Below are 9,992 nucleotides of genomic sequence, written 5' to 3'. Positions count from 1 at the left end.
GACCACAGCACATGTGAATGCTCCCCCCTTCCTCGTGGTGTCTTCTCCACCCCAATTCTGGTCTGACATTTTTCAAGTTAAAATGTTTCTCTTTGCAAAATACCCTTTTCTTTTGGGTACTTGGAACCTATGATTATTTCCCAATGGGCTTCCCTGCTGGGCTAACCATGCGTCAGATGCACAGCCCAGCACGCCCATTGGAGTTGAAGACAAAGCAGAATTAGCCCCGGGCAGCGCCTGCTGGCCCCAGCGGGAGGGAGCAGGTCTCTGTACAGTGTTGCTCTTATGTGGAAGCTGGGGCCGCGTTTTCATCTTTGCAGGTGCCCGGGAACCCCTGCGATGTGACACCTACAGTGTCAGGCTTGCTTTTTTGAGAAAGTATTTTCTAAAAACGCATGAAGGTAAAAGTTTTAAGGACTATTATTTTACTTTATTTTCTTCTCAGCAAGACAGTTCCATTTTGTAGCCAGGAAATAAAAAAAGGAAGACAGAAATGTATGACTTTAGGAAGTAGTAGAACTCCTCTAAAGTTAATTAGGAATCCATCTTTTCCTTTTATACATATAAACTAGAGGCCCGGTGCACGAAATTCATGCATGGGTAGGGTCCCTAGGCCTGGCTGGCGATCAGGGCTGATCAGGGCCTCTGGCTGCTGGCTGGGACCTTCCTTCGTTCTGCACAGCCCCCTGGTGGTCAGCACACATCATAGCGAGCGATCGAACTCCCGGTCTCCCGGTTGAACTCCTGAGGGGACACTTTGCATATTAGCCTTTTATATATATATAGATTACATTCTTAGGTGCTCAACTTATCACCCCTTGTCCACACGACCATCCTGTTGAGTAGTGTATCTTTTAGTAAATGTGCAAAACTTCTTAGGTGCACCCGTCCCAGAACGCAGTAATATGAATTATACGTATTTCTCATCCAATTCAAAACACCTCTTGGCCTCTCAGAGGCCAGCCCTCCTGAGCCTCCTCATGGACCCTTTCAGTCCAAGTCGCTGATGGGGAGCAGGCGTCTTTGTTGAACAGGGATGACAAGCTTCAGGGAGGCAAATATTTTTGAAGAATGCACTTTGCCCAAGAACATAGGTTTGCTTTATTCAAAGATTACATGCTTTTGTGAAAAACAGAAGTAAGAAAACAATTATTGCTTCTCTGGAGGGATATCAACATTAGGAGGAAAAATAAACTTACACTCTGAAAAGCAATCACCAAATATTTAAAGAGAGGAAATAGCTTAACTTAAAGTATAATTAATGGGGAAAATCAACGAGTTTGCAAAGAAATAAAGAAATTGCTCTTCAAGAATGTTGTTTGGAGAAGTAATTCAGCTTTGAACCAAAATACGTTGCCATTATTACTTACATTGACTGGAATTTTATCTCTGCTTTGCACATTTTAGCCATGAAGTCATGGTACTAATTTTTGTTTCATTTAAATTGACTAATTCACAAAATAATACTTTAAAGATTTTATAAAATTCAGTAAGCAGTTTACATGTATATGAGTAATTTTCATATTTTTAAGCTAACATTTTTAACATATTGGGGAAGTCATCAAAAAAATAGAGTCACCACAAAGCTGCCAAGAAATGGTAAATTAATTCTTGAAATTGATGTAATTATGTAACAATTTGAGTGATTTTGCATTTTATCACCTCTTACTATGCAGTTGATAAAACTAATAAGATATAGCAATAATTATTGTTTTTAAAGTGAGAAAGTGGGCAATGTGTTTATAGATTATGGGAGATGTATTTATCTGGTACTAAAAGGTCTACTACCAGGTATACAAACAGATCATGTGAAATTATAATATAGGATGTGGACACAAATACTTAGTACAATAATGTAAGGGAAGAATTTGTTATTAATTGGATTATAGTTAGTATGCCACTTTTAAATTTTGTAGAAGTAATTTACCTATTTTAATATATATGTATTGATTTCAGGGAGGAAGGAAGAGGGAGAGAGAGATAGAAACATCAATGATGAGAGAGAATCATCGATAGGCTGCCTCCTGCACGCCCCCTACTGGGGATAGGGCTCCCAGCCCGGGCATGTGTCCTGACCGGGAATCAAACCCTAACCTCCTGGTTCATAGGTCGACGTTCAACCACTGAGCCATGCCAGCTGGGCTTATAGAAGTAATTTAAACATTTAAACTATGTGTCTTTCCCAGCCTTTACATTTGGTAAAAAGGACAATTGTCATGGGCACAAAGAGGACTATGCCATTTAATCTCCGCATTCCAGTTCCCTTGAGTGTTCAAGAGCAGCATGTCAGGCCGGGGGATATGATATTTTGGATTTTAAAGGAATTGAGTAGGAGAGGACCTGTAAATCAGAAGTTTAATGTAGTCTGTGGTAGGGATTGACGTTTAGGTCTTCATAGCGGCACTTCAGTGAAAGACTTGGACAGGGTTTCCACACGTAAAATTTATTCGTGTCTGGCAATGTCAGCGTTTAAGGAGGCATGAAACAGCAAGTACATTTAGATTTAAGAAACCCTAAAAGCCACAGTCAAACATTGTGCTATCTTTGGCTTGTAAATGAACGCAGATGAGAACTGGCTGCATTTTTCATCGTTCCCGGGGTTTGGTGATAGAGCCATCTTTATTTATGATGAACGCAGTCTGCTTAGACAGTTCAATCATCTTCAGTTTAGGTAAAGAGCTGGCAGACAGGAATCTGACTTCTTGAAGACTAGAGTCTATTTGAATGTTCAACCTAAGTTGACCTGAGTCGAGATGAACACATTAGTCCAATGAAATCTAGTTGTGATGGATATGTTACTCTATAGATATTTAAGGAGACAAACAAGCAAACACGAATACAAAAACTTGAATGTTGATGTCATCCATATGGACTTGATAAAAAAAAAAGACACATTTTAGAGTTGTTCGGATTTAGTTAGATGTTCCCTGTTAACTGTTGAATCAACATAGCTGTATGATTGTCATTTGTTTCTCTGCTATCGTAGCGTAGCAACTTGTTCGAGCAAGGGCTTCCATTTCTTTCCGTGGTTTCTTTTTCTTCTCAGTGTTTCTTCTGTTCTTCCCATCACTTATTTTGGCTGCTCTGTTAACCTTTCATTTTCTTTAACTCAAAATTCCTTCTCATTTGGTTGGTTGGTGTTGGCTTTATTGTTCTGGTTGCCCGTGACGTAAAGTTTCTTACTCTTCTCAACTAGATGACAACCATCAGAACGAAATAAACGCAGGGGAGAGCTGACTGTTCCTCCTTTGAAACTGTGTTCCAGGATTATGCGGAGAAGGAGAACACCATCGCCAAAGCGCTGGGGGACCTGAAGGCCAACTTCTACTGCGAGCTCTGCGACAAGCAGTACCACAAGCACCAGGAGTTCGACAATCACATTAATTCCTACGACCACGCGCACAAGCAGGTAAGAACGGGCCCGGAAACATGCTGTGGCTGCACTTTTCTCTAACGATGTGAATTGTGTAGACTCTGTGCATAAGACATTTTTTATTTATTTTTCTTTGTTAAACAATTTTTAGAGATAGTCGGGGATGATAAGTTAATGACATAGTAAAAGACTTTTAAAAAAAAGCACCAAATGTAAAGTCTGAAATAAACAATTAATTCAGATACCATTCACTTGCCTTTTAGTGATTGGCAGTATTTTCAAAAATTATATTCTGCAGGTTGGGATCTGTTAAATATATTCAAATGTCTAAATGTTTAAATGTTTTAATCAGGTAATGATATTTATCAAATATAAATGAATTTACTTCTAGTTCTTTATATAAAGCATTTACTATAAATTGGGGGCAGGGGGAGGCGGAATGAGATGCTAAAAATAACCAGGGTGATTGGTGAAATAAGTACTGAATGTGTGCCTAATTTAGTTTATTTTAATGTTGTTTTATTTCCCTATCTATTGTAAATGCAAGGTGGATTTTTTCCAATACTCTGCAAGCATGAGTTCAAAGGAGTGATGGAGTCAGCAGTGAAGTTACTGATACAGATTGCCTTTTCCCGTCCGCTTTATGCTTATCGGTGCCCCTGTGCTGGCCAGCGCACTGGTGTGCTAGCGCCTCGCGGTCTCAATTATCATCCGTTAAAGACATGTTCCCTTATAGCCCTCACGCACCAGTATCACCCATTGCTGTCAGTTTAGCGTTGTTTAGCATAAGTAAGAAGAGTGGGGGGAAATGACCACCTAAGTGCTTACGAACCCGTTGTATGTATATTTTCCGTGATTCCTTTCATTCTCTCATACCAACAGCTGTGCTCAGGCAGGCCGGGTAGGGTCAGAGTTAGCTCCCTTCACAGGCGTGGCTGGCGGAGCACAGAAAGGCCGGCCTGGCCTTGCTTCTTCCCGGTAGTAGCTCCATGGCACACCCGTTGAGGGGGAGGGTTTGGTGGAAATAACATCCATTGTCTTCCTTAAAAAGGCATGCCTATGCACACATTACTGCTTGATTTGAACATTATAATCCAACAGGAAATAGTATTGATTTCATTCTGCATTTCCTGGCGTTTGCTTTATGAAATGATTCTGGAATGTTGTTTCCAATGAGGTTGATACATCTGAGAAAATTGTTCCTCTACCTGAAAACGTAAGATATGTTATTACACACGTTTCATCGTGTAAACTGGGTACTTGGAAATGTGTGTGCCTTTGTGTGCCTGTTTGGAGAATATCTTACCAGCTAATGCTTACCCTCCGCTTCATTCAGCCGTAGGTGCTACAAGATCACACTCGCTGAGACCATCATAGGACCTTTCCCGTTCCGTTCAATGACATTAGTGACGTTAGGGTACGATAGACTGTCCAGAGGTAAGCTGGGCCATCAGGCAGGCTCTAGGCTGCTATTCTGAAGTCGAGGCTCACTTTAAATTAAATAAAATTTCTATGTTTTTATTGCTTTCAGAGAGGGAGGGAGAGAGAGAAACATCAATGATGAGAGAGAATCATTGATTAGCTGCCTCCTGCACGCCCCACACTGGGGATGGAGCCCACAGTCCAGGCAGGTGCCTTGACCAGAATAGAACCGTGACCTCCTGGTTCATAGGTCAACGCTCACCACTTAGCAACACAGGCCGGGCCAGAAGGTCACTTTTGATAACGCCCAGGGGCTTTGGACCCTAGAGGGAGACACACCATCTAAATCACCGTGAACTCGGGTGGGGAGCAGAGGCGCAGTTCATTGATTTAATATGAGACGATGCTGTAAGTATTGGAAACACTTGCAATTGCACACTTAACACGTCCATTTTGAAGCTGTATTAACCTGCATTTATATGTGTATTTGAGTGCGTTTGGGGACCTGGGGCTGCTCCATCATGAACATCTGCTACGGCAGAAGCTGTGTGTGTGTGTTTCTTTCGATATTATTTCTGTTGGTTTTAGATGCACAGCTCAGTGACTAAACAGGCATCTACGTTACATAGTGTCCCCTCGATAGTCCCGGTGCCCAGCCAGCCGGTCTGTAGTGACCACAATATGAGTGGCTGTGCGCCCTGTGCTGCACCTCACATCCTGGGGCTACTTGGTACTTGCAAGTCACACTTCTCACTCCCTTCCCCCCTCCCCCCCCCCCCCAGCCCCAGGCTGCCCTGGAAACGCCAGTCCACTCAGCTCTCCGCTCTCTGTATCTTTCATCCCCGCCTTCCCAGGGCTCCAGGTCTGCATCACGAATGAGGGTTTGGGCAGGTGACTTTTACTGGTCTTTCTGGATCTCAGATTCACAAATTCTGTGTCAGCAGGTGTCATGCATAGTTAGGGCCTGTATGCTCACCCGTAAAGAATCAATTTGTATTTAATTTTCAGTTCCGTATGTTCTAAGTGCTTCTCTCATATAAAAATATTAGACAGAATTGCCTGGCCGACGTGGCTCAGTGGTTGAGTGTCGGCCTATGAACCTGGAGGGCACAGTTCGATTCCCGGTCAGGGCACATACCCGGGTTGTGGGCTCCATCCCCAATGTGGGGTGTGCAGGAGGCAGCCAGTCAGTGACTCTCTCATCACTGATGGTTCTATCTCTCTCTCCCTCTCCCTTCCTCCTTCCTCTCTGAGATCAATAAAAATATATTTGTAATAAAAAGAACAGTAACCTCAGAGTGTGGTGTGGCCGCAGCAGACGTGTATGTCCACAGTCAGACTGAGGCCAGGGGAGGAGAGTGGAGACACCGAGGGTCATGAGGTTGCTAACTGCCATCTGATGACGTGTGCATTCACCACAGAAGTACATCTCTTCTTATGCCAGAATAATTCTTAAAGAAACATACCTGTAAGGAAAAATGGAAAAATACCAGAGAGTGGAAAATAAAAGTGCAATTCTTCTGATTTACCTGACAAAAAGAAATACCACTGACATTTTGTGTATTTTCTGGCATTTTTTTCTATAGATACAGAGACATTTGACAATGCATCTATGGATATATTTGGTGCATTTATTGCTATAGATGGTGGTACAGTTGTTGATGTTGTAAAATTATTAGCATGCTATTTTTTAAATTACTATCATAATGCAACAATATTTCTAATATTTTACAACTGTTAGCATTATTGGTAGCAGCCACATTAGTATCTCCTTACAAAACTGAATCGTAATTCTTAACTGTTCTTCAGTTTCTGGCCACTCAGGTTGTTTCTGCGTTTTTTAAAAATACAAGTGTCGATACTCTTACACTGGCGCTTCCATGGCTTCCCCTGTACGCCCAGAGGTCGTATTGAAATTTCTGTGAGCAAATGTGTAAAGTCTTCTATCGTGTGAGAAAGTTCATCATCGCCCTCCTGTGCCGATTCAATCCGACGAGCATTCATGGCACTTACAGCGCACGGGTGCTTCTGACTCAGCACTTATGAAAACGAACCGAGTGGCCGAAGCGTCAGTCCGTTCTAGACATAACAGGTTGCAGAGACTTTCCTATTCGAACTAGCATGAGATTTCTGTCCACAAAGAGAAACTTGAGTTAATGGAATTTAAAGGAGGAGCGGCCTGGGGGAGAGATAATGTTCAGATCTGATATGCATTAAGAGATTAGATTCCTTTAAAGCTGCCAGGAGAGAAGTCCAAATGCTGCGCACTCGTGATGGTAATGGGAAAAGAAATGTAAGAAGAGTCCTCCACAAGTTCACTCAGCATAATAGCATTGATTAAATAATGGCTGGAAGGAAATTACACAGTGAAGTGTGATCCATTCACTCGCATACCTTAACCTCCTCTGAAGGAATACATTTGCTGACATTCTAAAGCACTCACTGATGCTGTCTTCCAAGAAGGCTAAATTGATTCAGGAAATAGAGTTGGTGATTGAGTTGTAATTCTTTGAGGATATTACTTCTCTGCAAGATAGAAAGCATACTTAGATTTTTTTCAAAAGCCATGGAAAATAGTTCTTGATAGAAGCAGCTCTTGGGAATTCAAGGGAAATTTCAAGCCTGTGGAAACAGTAATAGTGGGTAATATATTAACTTACTAAGAAGCATATAACTAGAAATGGAGCTATTGGAACCATTCAAAAGAATAATGAATTTACTTGAAGAAGGAAAAACACTTAACAAGGCCATTCTTATTGCTCTAAACATATTTTATTCAATACCGACTAAATCCATCCTAAAAGATGGCAATAGAAACATTGATCTAAAAATGTGAAATTAGTAGGAACTTAGATAACATCAGAGACTTCAGAGGAGGAGAAAATGGTCTAAGACTATGAAGTGAATCATCCAGTCTCACATCTCCTAAGTGGGTATATAAGTTAAGATTATAGTCAGTGCCAGTCAGGGAAAACTCAAGTATAGCTGGCTTATGTTTTATTTTTCTCTCCCAAGTGACATAGGTAGTCAGTCCTAGGATGAAGCAAGTGTCAATGGTCTTATACTCAAGCTTCCATCGCTTTCCCTGAAATGCCAGAGATCGTATTGAGATTTCTGTTCACAATTTTGTAAAGTCTTCTATTGCATAGGAAAGTTCATCACCGCCCTCCTGTGCCAACTGAGTCGAAAAGCATTCATGGGCACTTACAGTGCACGAGGCGCTTAATGCAGGAGCCCAATCTCTATATATAAAAGGCTAATATGCAAATTGTCCCCTCGGGAGTTCAATCGCTCGCTATGACGTGTGCTGACCACCAGGGGGCGGTACGGAACGAAGAAAGGCCCCGGCCGGCAGCCGGAAGGCCCTGATCGGCCCTGATCGCTGGCCAGGCCTAGGGACCCTACCTGTGCACGAATTTCTGCCCGGGTCTCCAGTGATGCTGCAGGGAGTTTGTTTGTCTTCTTCTGTCAACCTTAACATCCAGGCCTTCGCTCTCAGACAGCAGCCTCGCAGAGGAAAGCTGGCTGCTGCCCACCTAGGACTCACAATGGCACGTCGGTAGGAAGCAAACCTGGTTAAAGAAACAGAAAGGGAATTTCTCTTCTGAGACTTGACTTTTTTCCTCTCCCTCCTCAGGGATATCCGCCTCAGCAATATTTGCTTATCATTCAGTTAGTGAAAACGGTCACAGAGCCGCTCTTACTTACACAGGAGGCTGCGATCTTTATTGTTTTAGTTGAGTAGCTTTCTCTCCCCTAATGCTTGAATTCTGTTAGTGAAATAGAAGGGTGTGTTCAGGGAAGGCAATTGGCAGTGTTCACACCGTCACAGCCAGACCGCCCGCCCTTCGATCAGAGCAGTGCGCGTGGAACCCCCTGGCGATGGGTAAGGCATTCCATCCATCCGTACGCTTCTGGGTTGCGGTTTTGACAGAAGCATCGCATGGAGGGAAGACAAGTCTGTATCCAAAGTTGATGTCCGTTCCTGGAAGACCCAAATGCTGCCCTTTTCAGGAAGGAAGCTGCACAATGCCATCACCTGCCTCCGGGCGACTGGCTGACGCCCTCACTAATGGTGCCGGGTGCGGCTGGGTTGTCTCTGCTGCCGGCAGATGGCACTGAGCGGGTCGCCCCTGGTGAGTGAAGGTCCGTGTTGCTGAGACCGTGACTAAGGGCCCAGCCTGTTCTACCACTCGCGTGTGGCTCAGGACACGCCTCTATAATGTCCTTAGCTTCAGTTTTGTCTTCTCTGAATAAGGAAACAATGCTAGCCTTGGCTGCTCATGTTTCTTTTTCAATAAAAGTAATGAATATAATATTGCTTAACAAATTCTATCGAACAACATCAGTTCTAAATAATTACAGATGGCTAATATGTATATAAAATATTCCATCTTGTTAAACACATGAATTATAGGCAAAGTATTCATTATACATCACTTACTTTGTTCATATATTTTTATTGGTTGATTTCAGAGAGGAAGGGAGAGGGACTGAGAGATAGAAACATCAGTGATGAGAGACAATCATTGATCAGCTACCTCCTGCACACCCTCCACAGAGGACTGAGCGTACAACCCGGGCCTGTGACCTGACTGGGAATGGAACCGTGACCTCCTGGTTCATAGGTTGATGCACAACCATTGAATCACACTCGTCGGGAGATACATCACTTATTGACTATCAATTAAATATATTAACAGTGATGCTACCCAACATTGGATATGATATTCTATATCAGTGGTTCTCAACCTTCCCAATGCCACGACCCTTTAATACAGTTCCTCATGTTGTGGTGACCCCCAATTTCATTGTTACAAATTGAACATAATTAAAGCATAGTGATTAATCATAAAAACAATATGTAATTACATATGTGTTTTCCGGTGGTCTTAGGTGACCCCTGTGAAAGGGTCTTTTGACCCCCAAAGGGGTCGCGACCCACAGGTTGAGAACCACTGGTCTATATAATAAAAGCCTAATAACCTAAGTGTCCGACCATTCGACCATTTGACCAGTTGCTATGACGCACATTGACCACCAGGGAGCAGATGCTCTGACCAGTAGGTTAGCTTGCTGTTGGGGTTTGGCTGATCGGGACTGGACGAGACGGGCCAGACATGCCCTGGAGCTTTCCCGTGGCCCTAGTCATGCACTGGTGGGGTCCTTTGGCCTGGCCTGCACTCTCTCACAATCT

At 43.0% G+C, this 9,992-nt stretch overlaps 1 protein-coding gene across 1 annotated transcript in view; it reads left to right on the top strand.

The window, feature by feature from the left end:
• The first annotated feature begins 395 nt into the window (after nt 1-395).
• ZNF804A (zinc finger protein 804A) overlaps nt 396-9,992 on the top strand; it is a 27,326-nt gene continuing 17,729 nt past the window's right edge. Inside the window, exons 1-2 of the mRNA XM_014539619.1 lie at nt 396-401; nt 3,266-3,409. Of these exons, the coding sequence (XP_014395105.1) occupies nt 396-401; nt 3,266-3,409 (150 nt within the window). The remainder of the gene's footprint in view (nt 402-3,265; nt 3,410-9,992) is intronic.

Source organism: Myotis brandtii, unplaced genomic scaffold (assembly GCF_000412655.1).
Source record: "Myotis brandtii unplaced genomic scaffold, ASM41265v1 scaffold221, whole genome shotgun sequence".
Classification (NCBI taxonomy): Eukaryota; Metazoa; Chordata; class Mammalia; order Chiroptera; family Vespertilionidae; genus Myotis; species Myotis brandtii.
The sequence above is the reverse complement of the archived record's forward strand: the minus strand, read 5'-3'. Positions and strand labels throughout refer to the sequence as shown.